The 21,789-nt window shown below is 48.9% G+C and overlaps 7 protein-coding genes across 7 annotated transcripts; 4 read left to right on the forward strand and 3 right to left on the reverse strand.

The window, feature by feature from the left end:
- Positions 1–239: 239 nt before the first annotated feature.
- FPSE_01708 (uncharacterized protein) lies at positions 240–1,592 on the reverse strand (the record flags this gene model as incomplete). The annotated part of the gene is made up of 1 exon (XM_009254828.1): positions 240–1,592. One exon carries the CDS (start codon positions 1,590–1,592, stop codon positions 240–242), a length of 1,353 nt encoding a protein of 450 aa, XP_009253103.1.
- A 2,177-nt stretch (positions 1,593–3,769) lies between these two features.
- Positions 3,770–5,440, forward strand: FPSE_01707 (uncharacterized protein; the record flags this gene model as incomplete). Its single annotated transcript, XM_009254827.1, has 5 exons — positions 3,770–4,029; positions 4,117–4,181; positions 4,235–5,102; positions 5,162–5,332; positions 5,380–5,440. The coding sequence occupies 5 exons, from the start codon at positions 3,770–3,772 to the stop codon at positions 5,438–5,440; spliced, it is 1,425 nt and encodes a 474-aa protein (XP_009253102.1).
- A 2,606-nt stretch (positions 5,441–8,046) lies between these two features.
- FPSE_01706 (uncharacterized protein) lies at positions 8,047–10,155 on the forward strand (the record flags this gene model as incomplete). The annotated part of the gene is made up of 3 exons (XM_009254826.1): positions 8,047–8,244; positions 8,295–9,881; positions 9,934–10,155. The coding sequence occupies 3 exons, from the start codon at positions 8,047–8,049 to the stop codon at positions 10,153–10,155; spliced, it is 2,007 nt and encodes a 668-aa protein (XP_009253101.1).
- A 1,743-nt stretch (positions 10,156–11,898) lies between these two features.
- On the forward strand, positions 11,899–13,645 carry FPSE_01705 (uncharacterized protein; the record flags this gene model as incomplete). The annotated part of the gene is made up of 5 exons (XM_009254825.1): positions 11,899–12,072; positions 12,120–12,635; positions 12,685–12,758; positions 12,808–12,925; positions 12,974–13,645. The coding sequence occupies 5 exons, from the start codon at positions 11,899–11,901 to the stop codon at positions 13,643–13,645; spliced, it is 1,554 nt and encodes a 517-aa protein (XP_009253100.1).
- Positions 13,646–14,024: 379 nt separating this feature from the next.
- FPSE_01704 (uncharacterized protein) lies at positions 14,025–15,296 on the forward strand (the record flags this gene model as incomplete). Its single annotated transcript, XM_009254824.1, has 3 exons — positions 14,025–14,205; positions 14,267–14,576; positions 14,633–15,296. 3 exons carry the CDS (start codon positions 14,025–14,027, stop codon positions 15,294–15,296), a joined length of 1,155 nt encoding a protein of 384 aa, XP_009253099.1.
- An 807-nt stretch (positions 15,297–16,103) lies between these two features.
- FPSE_01703 (uncharacterized protein) lies at positions 16,104–18,805 on the reverse strand (the record flags this gene model as incomplete). The annotated part of the gene is made up of 7 exons (XM_009254823.1): positions 16,104–16,138; positions 16,189–17,116; positions 17,167–17,992; positions 18,036–18,188; positions 18,236–18,473; positions 18,519–18,593; positions 18,643–18,805. 7 exons carry the CDS (start codon positions 18,803–18,805, stop codon positions 16,104–16,106), a joined length of 2,418 nt encoding a protein of 805 aa, XP_009253098.1.
- A 490-nt stretch (positions 18,806–19,295) lies between these two features.
- FPSE_01702 (uncharacterized protein) lies at positions 19,296–21,624 on the reverse strand (the record flags this gene model as incomplete). Its single annotated transcript, XM_009254822.1, has 3 exons — positions 19,296–21,052; positions 21,109–21,349; positions 21,406–21,624. 3 exons carry the CDS (start codon positions 21,622–21,624, stop codon positions 19,296–19,298), a joined length of 2,217 nt encoding a protein of 738 aa, XP_009253097.1.
- Between the last annotated feature and the right edge of the window lie 165 nt (positions 21,625–21,789).

Raw genomic sequence — 21,789 nt, forward strand, 5'->3', positions numbered from 1 at the left:
AAACAACACAGATACGAGGAACGACGAGTGAGTCACAACAATTAAGTCACCTTTTAATACCATGGACAGTAAAATAGTTCCCATCAATAACCTCGTTTTAATTATTTTAGTGACTAATTAGAGAATAACAGAAAGAAATAATTAACAAAACGTTCTAATTAAGAAAGAGCAAACAATAGTTCGTCGTGTTTGTTGACCGTTCCTTTTAAGCTTTACCCCACCGCTTCCTTCCTCCCACCTCAAATACACCAACGCTCAACCAAGACTCCTCGAACTTGATCCAGTACATCAAAATCAAGACCGTCTTGACGGAATGCGACGATAACCATGTCAAAGTCACGTTCCAGTGCTTCAACTGTCCAGTCCGATTCAGGCAGGCGCTTGATCTGAGGCACAGCCTCCTGCGCCACCAAAGGGTCAGCCCAAGCAACGTCGACCTTGTTCGTCTCGACTAATTTCTTAGCCAGCTCAAGACCAGGCGAGTTTGCAAGATGAGATTGTCCACGCTTGAATCCGATTCCGACAACGAGAACGCGGGGCTTCAACCCGGTATCGTCGCTGTTGCAGAGACGCGAGACGGCGCGCTGCGCAATCTCAGATGGTCGGGCATGCATCTTTTCAGCAGCAGCTCGTAGGAAGGGGAATTGGCTGTTGGAGAGAAGATACCACGGGTTGACGGGAATGCAGTGTCCACCAACTCCCAGACCTGGTGAAAAGGGCAGATAGCCAAAGGGCTTGGTGGAAGCTGCGCGACAGACCTCATACGGGTCAATACCGTGTGGACCGCAGGCATCAGCCATCTCGTTGGCATAGGCGATGCAGACCATGCGTTGACAGTTCTCGTACAGCTTCATCATCTCGGCGACTTCTGGCTTCGATACAGGAACAACATTGTCAAAACTCTTGGAGTAGAGACGAATGATGGCATCCAGCGACCCAGGTACAATGTCGTCAAGTCCAGAGACGATCTTGGGGATCGAATGCGCTGGTGGCTCGACACGGCCAGGGTCAACGCGTTCCGGAGACATGCCAGCGTAGAAGCCGCGTTCTTTGGCCAAAGAACCAAGAAGAGCTCGTGTCATGCCCACCGCAACTGAACTCTCCACGACGACAACAGCACCCTGGCGTCCATAAAGCCTGACGACATTGATGGCACTTTGGAGGAAAGATGAGTCGATGGTTTTGTTGTCAAGAAGGAGAGTTGGCACCGAGATCAGAAAGTGAGTGGCCTTGGCAAGGTCTGAGGCTTTGCATGTGAATCTCGCCCGACTACCGACAGCTTGCTTCTTAGCCAACTGCAGTGTCCTGGCCTCTGATACATCGTATCCAAGGACATCATGGTTCCTCGAAAAGACATCGACAAGATGTTCACCGACATAACCAACACCAATGACAGCCACAAGTGGCTCAGCAGTTGTGTCAATGGAGTGCGTCACGACGTCCTGGAACGCATCTTCAGTCTCAGAGACCTCACTGGGAGGTGTGATGTCGTAGTATTCTCGACTAGAGAAGTTCCATGACTTTGTGTCTGTCTGGTGGCTAACAAAGGGTAGCCCCTGGATGAGGAGACTTTTTGAAAGAACCTGGGTCATGATGGTAACGATCGACAAGGTAGCGAGTGAATGGAGTGGAGTGAAGAGAGGTTCGGGAAATCCATTGGGGCTCAACAGCAGCATATGTATCCATCCCGACGACACCAGGCTCGTATCAAGGATATCGATCGACTCGTCCAGACATCATAACACATACAGACACACGGCCGGCTAATCCAGAACTGTGCCGTGCTCTCTCTCCCCACGTCAGCTCAGTGTCGGTACTGAGCGGCGTCAGGCCTCAACTCGAGGGGACTTTTTTCGCCAGCTACCTCGATACCCCCGATACCCCCAGAGTGGGAGTTTGTCCCCAACGACCGGAGTACCTGCTGCCCCTGACCAGCTCCATCATACGAAATGCACCCGACCACGCAGGATCTTCACATCACCCCAAACAACATCCCATCTACGGTTGCGAAATCACAACGAAAACCGAAACTAGCAACCGCCACCTCGCAACACGGCCTAGAAAAGAAGGAAACCTTGCCAAGATCCATGAAAGCCTCACAGATTCCTTGATCACTCCCCTGTATGCTATGCAAGGACTCGACTAGACTGGAAACACTGCATCTCTTTCAGCTAACGTGCCTGAACTGTCATTTCTTTTTTAGCTCAACTCAGGTGTTGCACAGAGTTACGAGGGCGTATCCTGAGTCCAAGGATACCGAGTTTGGATCACTTCATGAGGATGCATGTCCAAAGCGTAACGAAGGAGATTCCCATTTCCGATCGATTAGCGCGTGAGGATACGCCCAGCCGCGCGGAAGCTCACATAAGAAGCAATATCGGACTGTCTTGAACTGATACAATTCATTCAAGACTTTGATCTGAGACTTGCTGGTTCTCGATGAGACATAGCTCAAGGTTGCGGGCTGACGAGTATGACTTTCCGATGCCAAGACAGTCCTGCAGATGTCCATGATTACCAATTTATCCGCAAAATCCATTTTTAAATTCGACTGAGCTTGATCGGCACATCAGACATGAAAGAGCCATGGATTATTATGCGACAAGACCCACTGTGATACCGGTCAAGACGGAAGAGCAACCCAGGAGCAGATCTTCCAGGTGCATAAAATGTGGCGCACAGGGGATATGTTGCGACCTCAACCCGACAACGGAAAACGGGAACGATGATCCAACTTGGCAAGGCTGCTCATTCGTTTTTGCAGGGAATTGTCACACAATAATGCTGTAGTTCAGCTGAAAAAAAGCATGTTGGCAGAACACGTCAATCATTCATCTTCCCGATGACATTAAGCTCAAGATTCCATGCAGTGTTCCCAGCAATTCTTTTAACCCAATGTCAATTCAGGGACGCCCCTGTCGATTGGACGAGTTCAGATAAGCAGCTTACTTTTTGACCTGTTGCAAGGTGTGGTACAACGACGCACAAGAAAGAAAAATAGAAACTTGTCAATCAATACGAGTCTGCCAAGACCGGTCGGATAATCCGACTGGAAAGATTGAGAAAAAAAGAATGGATAGCTGCAGGTGCCTTGCATCTGTGTTTTCCCAGGAATCATGCTTCTTCTCGGTCACTCTTTTGCTCGACGCATTCTTTCTACCGGATGATGAAAAGGTCTGTGTGTGATAACTGACAGTCATATCAGCCAGCAAGTTCACGGCGACAATGTATCCGAGGCAAGCTGCAATGGACAGTCTATTGTCTGCACATTGGGAAGCATTTCTCCACCTTCGTATCAGCATGTTCGACACATGGCCTGCTCGAAAGAAAAGAAAAACAATAAATCAGAGACAGGCCTCACCTGATGATGGCTGGCGGGCGGGCTTATTGTTGATGTTCCTTCGACGTGGATCACCATTGTCTGTCAATAGTATGGTGGGCATGGTCTGGGATGGAGGTCAAGGATATCGGGCTAGTACATCCAACACAACCTAGCTGGTTGTAGTCTTCTCGTGTTCAAGCTATGCAACGACTTTTGGCGTTCGATACGTCTGATAGTCTGAAATTAATTATTGTTTGGCTGAAGGAAGCTGCAGTCATGCCCGGCCGGCCTGTCTCTGTCAACCCCATGTAGATAAAACTCTGTCTCCGCTCAACGGACTTCACTACAATTACAGTCCGGCCGCTCGCATTCCCTTCCGTGCTTTACAATCAGTTTTGCATCATCGCTTTGCACCCGTCTTTTTACTCTCGTTTACTGCATTTCACAATGAAGAACAGCTGTTCCATCACCCTTGGCTCCCTGCTGCTCTTGCATGCAGGGGCTGTCCTCGCAGGACCTGTCTACGGAGTCGACGACATTCTGTCGCCGCGACATTCGAAGCTGAGAAAGCGTGCTGAGTGTGGTCCTGGGATTGGCTCGTGCAATCCTGGATCCTGTTGTTCGGAGAGTGGCTTCTGCGGAACGACGGGAGACTTTTGTGGTGGATCGGCTTGCCAGCTCGAATACAGTGATTCTTGTGATACTTTGTAAGTCTTTTGCCTCAATATTGGAATCGGCAATGGGAATTGGCAAATCCGAGCTCTGCAGAGCATGAAAGGCTGACGTTGGACCAGTTTCGGACCGAGTGGAAGCAGCACGGAGAGCATTTCTCGACCCAAGATTGGCAGTGTCCCGTATGGTATGTGTTGAATGCCCGATTATACCATCGTGATGCTTACAGAATCTATGTAGGAAGCATCATCAAGACTTGCACTACCCCTGGTGTGATTGCTCTCACATTCGATGATGGCCCCCTCACCTACACCAATGACATTTTGGATCTCCTTGACTCGAAGAATGTCAAGGCCACGTTCTTTGTTGCTGGTAACAACAGGGCCAAGGGCCACATGGACGACTCTTCCAACCCATGGCCTGCTGTGATGAGGCGCATGCACACTGCAGGCCATCACATCGCCAGCCACACCTGGACCCATCGCAACCTGAACACGGTCAACAGCACCATCCGAACATCTGAGATGATCTACAACGAAATGTCCTTTCGCAACCTGTTTGGCTGGATCCCAACCTACATGCGTCCCCCCTACCTCGAGTGCAACGCTGGATCGGGTTGCCTAGCTGAGATGTCCAGACTGGGCTACCATGTCGTGGACCAGAACGTCGACACCAAGGACTACGAGAATGACAGTCCCCAGCTGATCCAGAACTCCAAGAACAGGTACTCTGCGGGCGTGTCTACCAACTCTGCCAGCAATCAGTACATTGTCCTTGCTCATGATGTCCACGACCAGACCGTGCACAACTTGACTTCGTACATGATTGATACAGCCCGAAGCCGCGGATACAGGCTGGTCACTGTCGGAGAATGTCTTGGTGACCCTCGGGCGAATTGGTACCGAACTGCCTCGCGAGACCGAGATGTCACCAGCACCTCGACTGCGGCTGCTACTCAGACTGTACCACCCACCAAAGTGACTTCTACCACCAAGGCTACGGCTACCGGAGGACTTGTCATTTCTCCCAATCAGAAATGCGGCGGTGACACTGGCTACACTTGCCAGGGGTCTGCATTTGGTAGCTGCTGTTCGTTCTATGGTTACTGGTAAGCTTGTTTCTTTTTGCCTCCCCGTGTCGGGACATCCTTGCTAACGTTGTTCTTAGCGGTTCGAGTGCGAGCTACTGCGGAACAGGTTGCGACGCCGACTTTGGCACATGTACCCCTCCCTCAGGTGGTGGCGTCCACGACACTACAAACGGTGTCTGCGGCTCCGAAGTCAATGCTTCGTGCAGAAACTATGGATCCAAGACGTGCTGCTCCCAGTACGGATACTGGTAAGTAGCCGCTATCGTAAGATGGAATCTCACTGACATTATCACAGCGGCAGTAGCGCAACCCACTGTGGAACTGGATGTCAAAAGGGCTTTGGAACGTGCACTTGAAGAATATCTACCCGTCAATAGTGCAATATTAGGGGGGATCCATCCCGGTGTGACTAGGACGGGAGAGGCTTGCGGAGGTTTGGGTAATACGACGGAAACGCTGTTCGGGGATATTAGTATTTACTTTCTCATCCTTGTCTCTAGGATTAATGTGTCACTCTGTGGACGCGGGTTATAAGCTGATGCTTGTTGGTTTTCTTTTTTTTTATAAAAGTTAATATATTGTCTGTCATTTAACCGTACATCTCTGTTTCGCATTAATTCGACTAATCTAGATTGATCAACATGACTTTATTTTTTTAAGTTTCTTTGCTTCTCAACAAACTGTCGATCGATATCCATGATCTGATGTCTCTATCCCAAACATACGTGGCACGGCCGAAAGCGAACATGCATAAAATGTGACTCGAAAAATAGAAAGTTCCTGAAGCTAGACTTGATCAGTAACTGTAGCATAAGCGAGAGACGGAAAAGAAAGGAAGAAAAAAGTCGTTCGTATTCACGCAGGAAAATGCGTCATGACTCTTAGATATATCGTGACTATTGTTTCACTCTCACCACCTAAATGCACAGTAACTGCAATGCACTACCTAAAATATCATCATCCAACCAACCACTGTACAGTTCAACTGCAGTGGGGGAGTTTACAGGTTCACAGATGATTTCAGGATCTGCGGGCTGGTATTTACGGTGACGGCTACGACCCGATGTGTTACACGACGTCTCGGGACGAAATAAAATAAGCAGATATTTGTCACACTCAAACGACAGGGATGAAAAGATAAGGAGCAGGGATTATGCTTAAAATAACAGGGGGCAGATCAGGTACAGGGGCCTAGTCGGGTAGCGTAGATCTTGGTGCAGAAGCCAACCACAGGTCAAAGAGTGGTTATTACCGGGAGAGGCAACAAAGGTGTGGCTTGCATATTTACGTGTTTGAACTTTATAAACTTCCCGTATAATGTCTTTTTGGTGGTGGGCTACTGCAGGTCCCGGGGTATGGCGAGACGAAAGGTGAGGCGGCGTTTGTGACCAGGGGGGAAACACGGGCCATTGAGGATGAAGGTGTGGTTTATTCTTGGAATGTCAAGCTGTTGTGAATGCAACTCTGAGGGTTACAGTCCATACTTGGAAAGTTGGTTCAAGACGGATTTAGATGTTGTTCACAACTTAGACTTAGACTTAGACTTAACTCTCTAGCGTAGACTCAAACAATGCCATTGTTGCATTACCGACTTTTTCCCCCATATCTTGTCTCTATGACCAGTCACTTCAACCCTTGATCAAGATCATCTACTCGACTTCCTATTCAAGACTTGAAGATCCATCAGTCTACATAATAGCTGCCTTACTTGACCGTATTTCACAGCTGGCAATAGTACATACATCAATAGTTTACTACCGTTCCTTCTTTCCCGTGTCTGGTGTAAGTGTTCAGCCCGTGCTGATTATTGCGTCTTTTGGAGTAAAGATCGCGATTATCGACAAGCTTTATCCTGGCAAATACGCAGAGCCAGCGCATAGGATAACCATGTAAATGAGATGTACGGGAATTTACCCGTGATATACAGCCGGCAAAACAGTGAGTTCGGGCAAAAAGAAAAGAATGATCGGCTGTGACACCAGGGGTACCTTTCTTTCCCCATACATGCCAGCACCCTTGACTGTCTCCAGCCAAGGAAAATCTACCTTGACCCTGGCAAGAATGATTCTTTTTTCTTGTCAAAAATAGAGTAAGCTGAAGTTGTGACTGCAGAGCTGAAAGGCAAGGAATCGTGCAGTTGGGTTTCCGTCGATCCGCCGATACTTGATCAACCACACCCATGTTTCTATCCTATCACTCCAAGCACGTTCTTTTTTCCAACCACCGAGAGACGTAAAAGCCTCTTCCAGCTAGACAGAGTAAGAGGCGTCGTTGCATATCCCGCTTTTGGGAGACCTTGCTTTGTAAAGCGGTCTGTTGTTCTTGCTTGCTGCTTCGTGGCGTGGGGAAGAGAAGCAAGTTTGGGAACTGAGAACGGATGCATTGGGTCCCCAGGCGGGGAGACCGGTACACCCCTCGTATCGTATCGTTTTGTTGTGCTGTCGTGCTATGCGGAGTCACTCCCCTCCCCCAGAGAGGTTCAACAGTTTATGTGCAAAGAATTAGGAACAAACGGTTAGTTTGGTGAGGCGCATCCTGATCCCGTAGGCAAGGTACATACAATAATCGACTAGCTAGTGTGATGAGGCCTGATTATTGCGCTTTGTTGTTTATGTTTAGACAGGGGATCGATCTGGGAGGCGAACTTTTTTCTTTCTTTTACTTTGGTTGCTAAGGTACAGAGTAGACGGGAGAATCTTGCTATAGCTTCATTATCCCCCCCGGTTTTATCTGCTGGTTTCTCTTTCTTGAGGCTTCAGTTCATCACTCACTTGTCTTTTTTCTTGGATATCAGTGTTGAAGGGATTGTTCCTTTGCTTGGTCTTTGGCCTTGTCACTCGCTATTGTCTCTCGTTACTATCGTTGGCTTTTACAGTCTTGATATCGTTCCCAGTGAGTTAGTTACATATGTAGCTACTGTTCATGCACTAATCGTTTCAGATTCGATCCTCTTGTCGACATCATGACCAGTCGAATGCCTATCAGTGGACACAGGACATCGTCTTCCTCTTCGGAGAGAGGAAACATGTCTGTCCAGCAGGGAAAGAAGCCTGTCGTTCCAGGCATGTCTTCTGGTGAAGACTCCTCCAGGCCATCAACCTCTTATCCCCAAGTACCCCCAGCCCCTCTTCGACCTGGATGGACCTTGTCGAGAGACTCTGTAAGTCAAATAAACTACACTCACAATTCATTCGTTTTAACAATTTGTAGTCTGTCGTTCGAGGCATCAATGGCGACTTCCATCCCGGCGCGCAAACCCCCATGTCGGGCATGACCCACGCATCATGGCTCACAAACAACGGCAACGAATCGAACCTCTCCTTCACCTCATCCATCATGCAAGAAGAAGCCAAGCTGCGCTGGGACTCGGATGAGGAACTCAAGAAGATGTCCAAGAGCATGCTCCGTCTTCAGAAATGGAGTCTCATCATCGGTCTTGCTGGTATCAACGGCGCCCTCATCTATATCGGTTGGAAGTACTACCAGGTGTACTACTTCTTCCTCGTCCTTCTCAGCTCCAACACCGTCTTGCAATCCTTCATGTGTATCTGTATCATTTTACACTGGTTCTGTACGCGTGTGCTGTGCTTCTGGTGGCGACCCAAGGAGAACATTCCTGCTGAGCCGGAGAAGATGGTCCTGCTATTGCCATGCTACAACGAGACATACGAAGAGTTGACGCGCTCTCTTGATTCTCTGATTGCACAGAAGCACATTGACAACCATCCTCGTGTCATCTTCATCGTCGTCGACGGCAATGTGCGTGGCCCAGGCATGGAAAAGACTACACAGGAGTATCTTCTCCAAGACATCCTCGAACCAGGCCCATCACGAACCTTTGAGAACGGATACCGTGCCCGCGACGGCCTCTTCATGCCTGTCAAGACTCAGACTGGTTTCTACAAGGGCATCCCCTACGTCTTTGTCGGCAAGCGCTACAACCAGGGCAAGCGAGACAGTCTCTGCTTCGCGCGTTCGCTTCTGTACCACTTCAAGCAGCGCTCTGAGAACGTCGTCACCATGTTCAACAATGACTTGTTCGAGTACGTTGGTAACAATTTTATCAACGCTGGTCTTGACGATATCACGTATCTATGTGGTATGGATGCCGACACTGTGTTTGACGAGGATTGTATCTACGAGATGATTGTCGAGATTCGCAAGAACCCCAAGGTTGTTGGTGTTTGCGGCCATGTCTGTGTTGACTTTGACGGCAGCAACTGGGGCTACTGGTCTCTGTACCAGTCCGTTGAGTACTCTCAAACACAGGGTCTTCGACGCATGTTTCAGTCACGCATCACTGGAAAGGTCAACTGTCTTCCTGGATGTTGTCAACTCATCCGTGTTGATGAAGCTACGTTTGGCGATGCTGTTCTTCGTGAGCGATTCGGTTACTGTCCCAAGCCCAACGATATCATGACACAGCACATCATGGGTAACTACTCTGAGGACAGTATCCACGCGTCAATCATCTTTAGTCTCTTCCCTGGCTGCCAGACCGCCCAGGCTCTTCGTGCCAAGGCCATGACTATTGTGCCTCAGGACTGGAAGGTCTTTCTGTCTCAGCGCAAGCGTTGGGCTTTGGGCAGTATCTCGAATGAGTTTGTCATGATCTTCCGTCCTGGCATTATTCTTATCGAGCGTCTTCAGAGTCTCATCGCTGTCATCACCTGGGCCATCACACCATTCATCATCGCTGCCTTTGTCGAGCTGCTTATGGTGTTTGCCAAGCGTGGTAAGGAAGTCATGTCAGACCCCGTCTTTTTGGGTCTCATCTGTGTTTTGTTTTTCCGTTATGTAAGTTCCATCCCTCTCTCATCCATTGCTACACAAGACTAATGTTTGACAGCTTTACTCTTTCTGCATCGGCTTCTGGCTACCGCGCAACAACCTCGAGCGATTGCAATACTTTGTGGGCTACGTTATGCACTTGTTCACATCACCGTTCATGAACATCATCATTCTGGTTTACTCTCTCTTCCACTCTGATGACTTCAAATGGGGCAAGACTCGTGAGGTTATTCGTGGCGAAAAGGACACTGATGATGCTGGTGGCCGTGGAACACACTAAACAACGATGCAATTGAGTTGCACGTCATTTCACTTCTTGGTTTCAATATTGAACTTGGATATAAAGATTAGGGGGCAAGGAAAAGTAAATGGGGGCTGGAGTATACGATGCAGCCAGTCAGATATTAATGTATATTTCTACAAATCACAATAGAAGGAACTATTAAATTGGGAATAAATGTTGTTAGTAGCTCAATTACCTACTTTCCATGCAACGAGATAAGCCACAATCTCCATTTACCGGTTGGCAACGTGTTTCGCTGCCTTGGCGCTCGTTGATAGGCGTGCTCGAGGTTAACATGAACGAAAGAGGAAATTATCTTGACCAGCTGCATGGACTATGTTTAGCCAAGATAAGCTCGCCAAGGGCAATGAGGGTGTGATTCACCATTGAGGGTTGTCCAAACTAGTGGACCAGTCGTCATAAGACCTCATGAACACAGCAGTCACAGCAACTCGCTATCAAATCCCGCAGGACTCCAAGATAGTACAGAGTAGCCGGGAGTTTTTGTCTTGTTTGGGTATGGTTTCGTCGTTGTTCAGCCCGTACTTCGTGGCTGATCTTGATCGTGGGGAAATCTTGGCGAGGAGACATGCCAAGACGGGCATCGACGGTAAGTGTTCCTCTTTCATGACAAGCGCCAGGAACATATTGAAACGACACGAACAACGGTCGTCACCAAAGTGAAGGGTTGAAACATGTCCTGTTGTGGCTGTTGAGTTGGAAGTGTAAAAGAATAAGCGACCTTGTTTGTTACCCTATATCGACGACGGTTTGGACCAGCAACACGGTCCACTTCGCTTAGCTCTTTACTTGGTCATCCTTATCTTGAATTTTCGCAGTCAATTGGATGTCTTCAGCCATTGCTATGTCTAAGAGTGAGTTCCGTATTGAATCGCCGAGGTAGATAAGAGAGATCCCAAGTCTGGAGCAATGACCCGATGGCTGAATAGTTATTGATGTTGATAGAGCCGAAACATCATCGTGGATAGGTTTCAATGGTTTGATCGGCCTAAATGTTGGTTCTATTATCTTGACACGGGAGTTACGGCAGGGTATCTGATTACACGATGATAGTGAGACAATACCATATTTGGTTCCTCGGTTGGACCTGATAATGAATTCAACGCGACTGTCGTGATAAGGACCCAATTGCATGACTAGACATTTGCCTTAAGCAAGCATTGATCTCCCATATCACTCCCACGGATGAGTCGGCGATGGTCAACTCCATTTCCCCTTTCGGGCATGGATACCAACATATCCTGTTCCGCTACCATCTCGACTGTTGTACTGCCCGTAATCTGATTCCTTATCTCTGCCCTAGGTAGCATACATACCAGACAGCCTGCCAGAACGACGCCTTTCCATATCAGGGCTGAGTTACCGCGACCTAGGATCTTCACCAACCCTTGCCAGCATCATCAATTGGCTCAACACCACAGAGCGGGGTAAAACCTACCCTCGATAGCTCTTCAGGCTAACACCCTCTAGGTAAAAATCTCCTGTCCAGAATCCGGGGAAAACAATGGGGGCGTTTGGAGCTAAGCTATCCCAGCAGTGACGAGGAAGCTCGTGATAACAGGCGCAGACTATCTCATTGACTCTAACCCATGTTGGTGTAACTACAATGGAGGCGTCACAATTTAAATACAACGCGATCCTGTCCAGAGACACGCTTTCTCCCGTCCCAGACAGGTTCTGCTCTCTAACACATCTCGACTGTGCTATTCTTCCATCAATATGAGTCCGGCTTCAGACAAAGGAAGCGTTGGCGGCTATTCAGAGCCTAAACATGTTGAGCAGGCTTCTCAAAGCGGCGATGCTGCTGATCTCACAGCTTTGGGCTACAAGCCTGAGCTCCAAAGGAATCGTTCCATGTTCACTCTGCTCTTTCAATCGCTAGCAATTGCTGCCGTGAGTTTGTTTGTCTCAAATTGGTGGCATTGCACTAAACGTATTAGATTCCGTACGGTTTCGGCGCACCTCTTATCAATTCCGTTTATGGCGGTGGTCAACTCTCCATGTTTCTCGGTTGGATCATTGTTTGTATCCTCGACGAATGCATCGCTATATCTCTCGGCGAACTCGCTGCCCGATGGCCCACGTCCGCCGGCCCTTACTACTGGTCCTTCCAAATCGCCTCACCACAATACCGAACAGTTCTCTCATTTATAACCGGCTGGACATGGCTTGTTGGAAACTGGACTATTACGCTATCCGTCAACTTTGGCTTCGCTTCGCTGCTTGCTGGCGGTATCAGCATCTTCCTTCCCGACTATGAATGGCAGCCATGGAAGCTTGTGCTCATCTTTTACGGTCTTTGTGTCTTTACCTGGGTTATTGTCGCCTTTGGAAACAAATTTCTTCCAGCAGTTGATACGTTTTGTGCTGCTTTCACGGGTATTACCATATTTATTACCTGTGTTTATCTATCAAAGGAGGCAAAGGATGGGAGGCACTCCCCGGATTACACACTTGTGAGTATTGAAGTTGTGATGTGATGCATGTAAACTGACTGTGGAATAGGGACACTTTGATCCAAACTTGTCAGGATGGGGTAACTTTGGGTTCTGGGTCGGAGCTCTGCCTTCTGCTTATGCGTGAGTCTCCTTTCTAGATGGTGTTTAGTGGTGGTCTAATATGTTGCAGGTTCTCTGCTATCGGTATGATCACATCTATGGCTGAGGAATGCGGCGATGTTACCGTCAAGCTTCCTAGAGCCATGGCTCTTTGCGTCCCTGTTGGTTGCATTGCAGGTCTATTCTTTGTAAGTTATAAATGCATCTCTTGTTTAACCGCCACTAACTATTTCCAGGTCATCCCAATCTGCGCCACCCTTCCTCCTTTGGAAATTCTCCTCCAAGCACCACTCGGCCAAGTCTTGCCCGTTATCTTCTATCGAGTCACAGGCAGTAAAGCCGGCGCCATGGCGCTTATCGTCCTGGTTCTTATCGTGACACTCTTTTGCTCCATCTCCATCACCGTCGCAGCTTCTAGAACAACATGGGCTTTCGCACGCGACAGAGCCATTCCTCTTTCCAGAGTTTGGTCCAAGGTTGACAAGCGCCACGGCACACCCATCATGGCTCTTACTTTGACCACAGTCGTCGAAATGCTTCTCGGTCTTATTTATCTTGGTTCAAGCTCCGCTTTTAACGCTTTTATCGCCGTCGGCGTCATTGGTCTTGCGGCATCATACGCAATCCCTATTTCTCTCTCCATGCTTACCCGTCGTGCTGGCGTCAACACGGCTCCTTGGACATTTGGAAACCGATTCGGATGGATCATCAACATTATAGCTCTAGCATGGATTTGCTTTGAGATGGTTTTGTTTACCCTTCCTGTTGCTATCCCTGTCAACGCAGTCACTATGAACTATGCCGTTGTGGTCTTTTTCGGTTTCATGGCCATCTCGGCGGTTTGGTACGTGGTACATGCTAGACACGTGTACAAGGGACCTCCTGAGTCTGATGGGCTGAGTAAATAATTGGTTAAACTGGGAGCCTTGGAGTTTAGGTGCACATACTAAAGTTTAGACAATATTATCGCATTCAGATGAACCTTCCTACTGTCCGCGTGTACATTCAGGAGTCACCTTGGAGCCACAATAAACTCTTTTCAAGAGGCTGCCTAGAAAGTGGCGTCTCGTTGCTACCCTGAGGCCATCAACAAAAGGAAGGTGGCACTCACGATACCAATCAGAATCTCTCGTCTGGAGAAGCTTCCTTCCTAAATTCACTGGGAATGAAAGAATACAAAACTCAAACCTCTAAGTTTTCTGCTCCCTCTTTCAATTCTCTATTTAACACACAACTTCCATCAAGTTAGTACCCATTGATTCACTTTTGGTCATCATCACTACAATCATGTCTCCCTACTTCACATCACCCGCTGGGTCACCCTCCAGACGACCCGCCCAGTCATCTCGTACTTCACCCAGCAAGTCACCCAGCAAGGAGCAACGCGAAGCGTGCCCCTACGAGTTAGGAATGCCGGACACTGAGTGGGCTCCCAGCACCCCTGCCATTTCTACCCGTCAGCTCTCCAGTAAGTTTGGTCGATCACATTGCGATGGACGGCTTCTAACCTGGGTATCAAACCACAATAGATGATGCAGATTCCAGAATCAACTACGTCTTTGAACTCTTCAAAGCAGGAAATCTTGAAACAGCTCAAATCATGGCCGAAGATCTCTTGCTCCATCAATCTGACCTCACAGTGTACCACCGCGCTCCTCTCCACTCAATGCTTGGCTTGTACCCCTTCGGTGTCAATCATGCAGAAAAGGCATCTCAGATTTATCAAGAATTGTCCCTGGTCCGACCTGAGTTCAGAGAGGCATACCAAAATGCCCGGGTAGCGCTTGCCACCGCAACCAAGGTCGAAGCCCTATGGGAAGCTCATGAGATGAAGATGCTGTATGCTGCTCGAAAAAACTAGCACAGTTTGGTGTGGTGGCTGACATGAAGAACAGGAAGCGTAAGACTCATACCAGAGAGCAGATTCGTCACGATCGTTATCAGTTGTTTTACTACAGTGCCTTTGAGCATACCCGCAAGGATAAAATCAAGGAGTTCCTCGAAGCTACCGATCCTGCCGGTCCCGTCGATCCCGTCGATCCTGTCTCACAGCTAGCTACCGCACAGCTAGCTACCGCACAGCTAGCTACCGCGCCAGCTGCCGATCCTGTCTCACAGGTATTGCCCGATCATATATGGCCGGCATTGCTCGATCCTGCCTCACAGCCATCGTCCGAACCTGCATCTCCGCCTAATATCACCCGCGATTCTGCTGAATCTAAAGAAAAGTCTGATGGTAAATCCGAAATCACGGAAAAGAAAACGGCCGGGTCATCCAAAAGCCGTCCTGTGGTATCAGAGAAGAACAACCCTTACAGCTATGGGGTTTTCGACGAGATGAATAACCAAACAAATGGCCAAACAAATGACCATGCTACAAAGGACCTCCATGATAGGGTCGTGGATCATCTGATCAAGCGGACTTCATCAAATCTGTCCCTGGGCAACATGACGGGAAGCCCAGTATACGGTTTAAAATCATCCGAGGTTTACGTGAGGAACATACTGCCGCGCAAGTCCATTTCGAAAAACAGTCCACCAAACAACGGCGCAGTCTAGGAAGCCGCCTGGGCTAACTTACCCAATACTGACGGATTGGGCAACGGATTGGGCCACGCCAGAGGACTCGGTCTGCCAGACAGGAGCTTCTGAGTTGTCAACAGGATGAACGATGAGGATTGTATTCTGTAAACAATCACATTAGTATGAACCTGTTGTTGTATGGCATACTTGAATGAACTATGCCAACGTCGGGGGCTCTTCATGGAGCAGTATTTCTTAGAGTAGTTTGAGATTAAGAAACATTCTCTGTTAAAACACTGTCTGCAGTAGTCACTCTCTGGTCCTGTGTCTTGTCTACTAGGCAGCAGAAAGTTAACCTCCCAGTCTTAGTGTACAAAAATAAATAGCCTAAAGGGTCTAATCTAAATCGCATAAGCTGACCTACTAATTTCGTCTCTTATGCTTCCAGCAGCCAACTTTTCTGATACCCTGAGGCCTGAGTCTCTCCAGTTGTTTATGACCCACCATGAGATACAAATTGCCCGAATGGTCTACAAAGAGTCGATTCGAGCCATTTGATTGGCTGTGCTCATCACCACCAAGAACCCATCCCTCAGGGTGTCAAAACATTGGTCGCTAACAGCATAAGAGACGAAATCAGTAGATCAGTTTATGATGCTTAGACTAGGGTTCTTAGACTACTTATTTTTATACCCTAAGGCTCAAGAGGTCAACCTTTCTGCCACCTAGTAGCCATCTAGGCCATGTCGACGGCGCATGTCAGAACTTTTATTATAGTATTAGATAAGTACACAACGTGAAAGAATAATCCCCATTCCGCTTCTATTATCTCATCTCACAAGTCTAAAACTTGGGCATATCGTACAAGTCCTCAGGGTCTGATGATCTGTTAGTACTGAGCACCGTAGAATAATTCGAGACAACTTACCCTTGCCATTCTCAGCAATATACTTTCGAACCTCCTCAACCCGATCATCAATCTTCTTCAGCGTCTCGTCAAGCTTAGCCTTGATCTTATCGTTGGTCTCGGCAGCGCCTTTGAGCGCCCGCTTCGCAACGTCAAATCGACTAACCCAGTTGAGAAGCATCATGTCGAAAGGCGTAGTCGTGCTACCCTCTTCCTTGTATCCCTCGACTGTCATGCGGTGCAGACCGGGGCGTCCAAAGAGAAGACCTTGGAGCTCGGCGGCGTAGCCGTGGTAGTTGAAGCAAATAGCCTTGTCTTCGGTGAACATGTCGAAGAAGTCGGCTCGGCTGAGGGCGTGAGGGTGGCGCGACTCGGCGGCGAGGACCATGAGATCGGTAACGTTGACGACGCGGACTTTAAGATCGGGGATCCAGTCGCGCAAGAGTTCGGCGGCCTTGACAACTTCAAAAGTCACCTCGACACCAATACCGGCAATCACGACATCAGGTTCCTTTCCACTACCAGTGGATGCAAACTCCCAAACACTAGCTCCCTTTCTGCAGTGCTCTGCCGCTTCGTCAGGGGATAAAAAGACAGCGGTGGGCTGCTTGGAGCCAATCATGAGGTTGACATAGTTCTTTGAGCCTAAGCAGTGGTGGATAGTGCTGAGGAAACAGTTGGCATCGGGAGGTAGGTATACACGCGCAGCTTCGGCCTTGAGGTTTAGGACGGATCCGATGAACGATGGGTTCTGGTGTGAGAAACCGTTGTGTTCCTGGCGCGCCCAGGTGCTGGTCTCGATGTAGTTGATTGAGCTGAGGTCGCCTCTCCAGTTGGTCTCGCGAGCGATCTTGTTGAATTTGGAGTACTGGACCATCATGGTGTGAATGATGCCAAGGAAGGATTCGTAGCTAGGGAAGAGTGCGGTGCGGCCAGTAAGTGTGTAGCCCTAACAAAAGTCAGCAAAGATGATGTATCTAGTATTCTCGCAACTCTTACCTGCATCCATCCCTGACAGCAGTGCTCAGACAGTATCTCAATAACCCTACCACCCTGAGCACGAGAGAATTCGTCCCATTGGAAGTTTCGCCCAGTGTTCTCAAACACCGCACTAAGCTTGTTACTCTCCAGTTCGTCGGGAGAAAAGATACGGAAGCTCTTGGGATTCTCCTTGATGACCTGGTTCAAGAAGTTGCCAACCTGCTTCATGCAGCTGTTTTCCGACAACTTTTCCACACCAAAGGACTTCCAGTCAGGGAGCTGTAGCTGCTGGTACGGGTCATATGTCTTCTTCAGCTGTCCGAGCCTCTTTTCGTCCCTTTGAGGGATGATGTCCGTGATACTCTCTGCAGGCTTACCATCCTTGAGTAAGCGGTCCGTGTCGTAAGTCTTCAACCAGTCCTGGAGAATCTTGACGTGCTCCTCGTCCTGACCTGCTCCGGGAACTGGAATTTGATGTGAGCGGAAGGATCCCTCGATAAACTCTCCGTCGACCTTCTTGGGACCCGTCCAGCCCTTGGGTGTTCGGAGAACGATCATGGGCCAGCGAGGCTTGACGATAGGCTTTCCGTCTCGCGCGGCGTTCTGGATCTTCTTGATCTCGCTGACAGCCCATTCGAGTGCACCAGACAGCTCTGCGTCGATCTCTTCGAGGGTTTCCACGATGATTGGCTGGTAGCCGTAGCCGGAGAATAGACTGACAAGCTCCTTGTTGTCCATACATCCGAAAATGGTACGCTCGCTGATCTTGAAGCCGTTGACGTGGAGTATGGGAATCACGGCTCCAGACTCGGCAGGATCGATGTACTTGATAGAGTGCCAGGCACTACACAATTAGCAGATGTAATTATTCGTTAGGAGTGACTTACGCTGCCGTAGGACCGCTCTCAGCCTCGCCATCTCCAACAAGGCATGTTACAATCAGGTCTGGGTTATCCATGACTGCGCCAAATGAAACAGCTAGAGAGTAACCCAGTTCACCACCCTCATGGATGGATCCTGGTGTCTCAGAGTTGATGTGACTACACGAATTAGTTTGGTTGTGACTCAAAAGTAGAACATGTCTTACCTAGGGAAGCCGCCAGGAACCGAAAATCCGGTAATGAGGTTTCGCAGGCCATCCTTATTGACGCCATACTTTTGAGGGAAGAACCGTTCAAGAGATCCCTCAAGCCAGAGTGATGCGAGGGCACCAGGAGCGCCGTGACCGGGCCCAATGACGAAGATCATCTCTAGATCATGATTGCGGATAAGAAGGTTTAGGTGAGACCAAACAAGAATGATACCAGGACATGTTCCCCAGTGTCCTTTGGACGTTAGTCGGATACCATCAAGAACGAAGGTTCACATACCCAACAAACGAGGCTTAATATCTTTTGTCGTCAAATCTCTCTCAAGTAAAACATTATCTCTCAAAAAGATCATAGCTAGATGTTCATGTTAGCTCTATACAACGATACCCTGACAATAACCTACACCCCGCAATGTAACACGCCGCATGCTGAAAATCATTAAGCGACTGGGTGGTCTTCTTGTCTAGCTGTTTCTTCGGCGCCTTTGCTGCAAGGTCCAGGACCGCATCTGGAAGCGAACTGTCCAATGGAGCAGGGTTTGGTCGGTCGATCACTTCTCCAGGCATCTTTGCGGTTTAATTGGGATGGGAATGAGATGGAAGAGACGAGAATACTGGTCACTGTATACTTTTAAATCCTGATAGATTTCACTGATTGTGCTTGTGTTCTTTGAGTGACGCCAGATTGAGCAGGGAATGATGCAGTTGTCGATGACGCTGATGACGTCGAAACTGGGGCCGCTTCTGCCGAGAAACCGGCAAGTAACAGATTAAAAAAGAACTCAAGACATTTAATTGTAGTATATCAATCGGGAGCAATATTTGAGGCTATTTTTATTATATTCCAGTGGTTGTTAAAATGGTCTTCTAGCCGTATCGCGAAGTTTGTCCTCAATCCACTGGTGAATTTAGTATGGCTAGCATCACGATATAATTAACTCGAGCTTGCATCGCTTCAGACCAGTCGCGAGACAAAACTTTATACGAAATTGTTATTATTAATATACTAACTCAGCAATCTCAACATTCATTAAAAAGGTATCTTTCCGTAAATTCATTAGTACGCCACCATGGTGCTGAGACCATCCAACTCTCGCTGCCAGTTGCGATGGCAGCTGACATTGTAGACAAACTTCTCCAGGAATCCCTTGGCGTCGGAAGCAACGGTGACAATCTCCTTGAGGGTGTCGGGTGAAGCATTCCTGAGAGTAACGACACCATAGCTATCAACGACACCACTGCCATCTGTAGACGACAGAGCCACCTCGGAAAGCTGGATCGCCTTGTTGATGAACGCAACGGCCTCACCAGTGCCACCAATGATCTTTAGATGGCCAAAGGCTTCACGGATGTAGTGCAGGGCACGACCGTTCTTGGACAGAGTCTCGATGGACTTGGCACCGCCAGGGACAAAGATGGCGTCGAACATGGTAGAACGCTGTCCCTCGAGATGATGGTCGGGGAAGATGCCCTTTGACGATGATGAATCCTCAGCGGCAGAGAAGATGGGTGCTCGGCGGGGGGCAATGACAAAGGGGAGAGCGCTCTGAGCCTTGATGGCACCGTACATCGCGTTAAAGGCGACAGGGTCATAGCCGTCAGCAATGATGATAGCAATTCGTCGAGACTTGATGGTAGGAGTCTCGGGGACAAAGTCAAGTTGGCTCAGATTCTTGGCCTTCTTTCCGGCATTGGGCTTGGGGTTAGCAGGCTTCTTACCGCCAACCATCTCGGCAATAGTATTGGCAAGATCGCCATCGATTTCACCGAGGCGTTCAGTCAAACGCTCGTAGACGATAGCCTCGTCACAGTGGTCCAACTCAAAGGAGTAGGCAGCTTGGACGTGAGACTTCTCAATCTCGGAAAGAGAGTTGTAGAAAAGCTGAGCTTGGGTGAAGTGGTCCTTGAACTTCTTGCTTAGTGTTCGCTGCTTCATGCCGACAATCTTTGCAGCGTAATCGACGTAGGCACCCTCGCTTTCTGTGGCAGGAGGCTGATGGCTGAAACGGTTGGGCCAGTAGTTGACCTTGCCCTTGGTGATGGTGTGTCGCATGGCACCATCACGGTTAAAGTTCATGACAGGACAGACTGGCTTGTTGATGGGGAGCTCTTCCCAGTTGGTTCCCAGTCGGCTGAGCTGAGTATCTTGGTAAGAGAAGTTTCGACCCTGGAGAAGAGGGTCGTCTGAGTGTCCAATACCAGGAACAAGGTGACTAGTGCAGAAAGCAACCTGCTCGGTCTGGGTGAAGTACTCATCGACAGTTTGGTTCAGCTCGAGCTCACCAATGTATCGGACGGGGATGAGGTCCTCAGGCCAAACCTTGGTGGCATCGAGGATATCAAAGTCAAAATCGTGCTCCTGAGACTCGTCCAAAACCTGGATACCAAACTTCCACTTGGGGAAAGCGCCGTTCTCGATAGCCTCCTGAAGGTCCTTGCGGTGAAAGTCGGGATCTTGGCCAGCAAGCTTGAGAGCCTCATCCCAGACAAGCGAGTGGACTCCAAGCTCGGGTGTCCAGTGGAACTTGACGAATCGTCGCTCGCCCTTCTCGTTGACGAGAGTGTAGGTGTTGACACCGAAACCTTGCATCATGCGGTAGGATCGGGGAATTGTTCGGTCAGACATGGCCCATGTGTGCATGTGAGTCGCCTCTGGGTGCTCAAACATGAAATCCCAGAAGTTGTTGTGGGCAGACTGCGCTTGAGGAACCTCGTTGTTTGGTTCTGGCTTTCCAGCATGAATAACATCAGGAAACTTCATAGCATCCTGGATAAAGAAGACGGGGATATTGTTCCCGGGGATATCGAAGTTGCCTGAAGACTATTAGCTGACTATTTCACAAGCGTATTGATGAAGAGGTGGTACAAACCTTCTTGGGTGTAAAACTTGATGGCGAAACCACGAACATCGCGGACAGTGTCGGCAGAGCCGCGACTTCCAAGAACAGTCGAGAAACGAACGAAAACGGGTGTCTCTCTAGATGTGTCGGTAAAGAGACCAGCCTTGGTAACATCGGCGGCTGACTCGAAGAGTCTAAAGGTACCGTGGGCGCCAGCACCGCGTGCATGGACAACACGCTCGGGGATACGCTCGTGGTCAAATCGGTGGATCTGTAATAGAAGGTTAGAATGAGATCAAGATATAATGCTCGGTTTTGGTGGCACACCTTCTCTCGGCCGAAAGCATCTTCCAACAGCGAGGGACCAGTCTGGTCTTCACTTGCTACGCGCAGCCAGTGATCGGTGTTGTTCTGCTTGACACCATAATCGGAGGTGATTCGGGAGTTCTCGTTAGGCTCGACCATGTTGGCCTTGAGCTGATCAATCTTGTCGTTCTTGTGACCCATGACTGCGTGCTTGATAGCTCCTGTAACTTGCTCGGTCATGTCGATGTAGGTATTTGTTAACAGTTGACAGAGTGTGCGCGCCGTTCAGCAGGAAAAAACGATCCGGGTTCTTATATAATTCTGTACAGCTTCATAACCACGTTGGATTTACGTCACCCGTCCGATATTCCCCCGCTCCTCGGAAAAAGCAGAATTGGAAATGTT

Source organism: Fusarium pseudograminearum, chromosome 4 (assembly GCF_000303195.2).
Source record: "Fusarium pseudograminearum CS3096 chromosome 4, whole genome shotgun sequence".
NCBI classification, from domain to species: domain Eukaryota; kingdom Fungi; phylum Ascomycota; class Sordariomycetes; order Hypocreales; family Nectriaceae; genus Fusarium; species Fusarium pseudograminearum.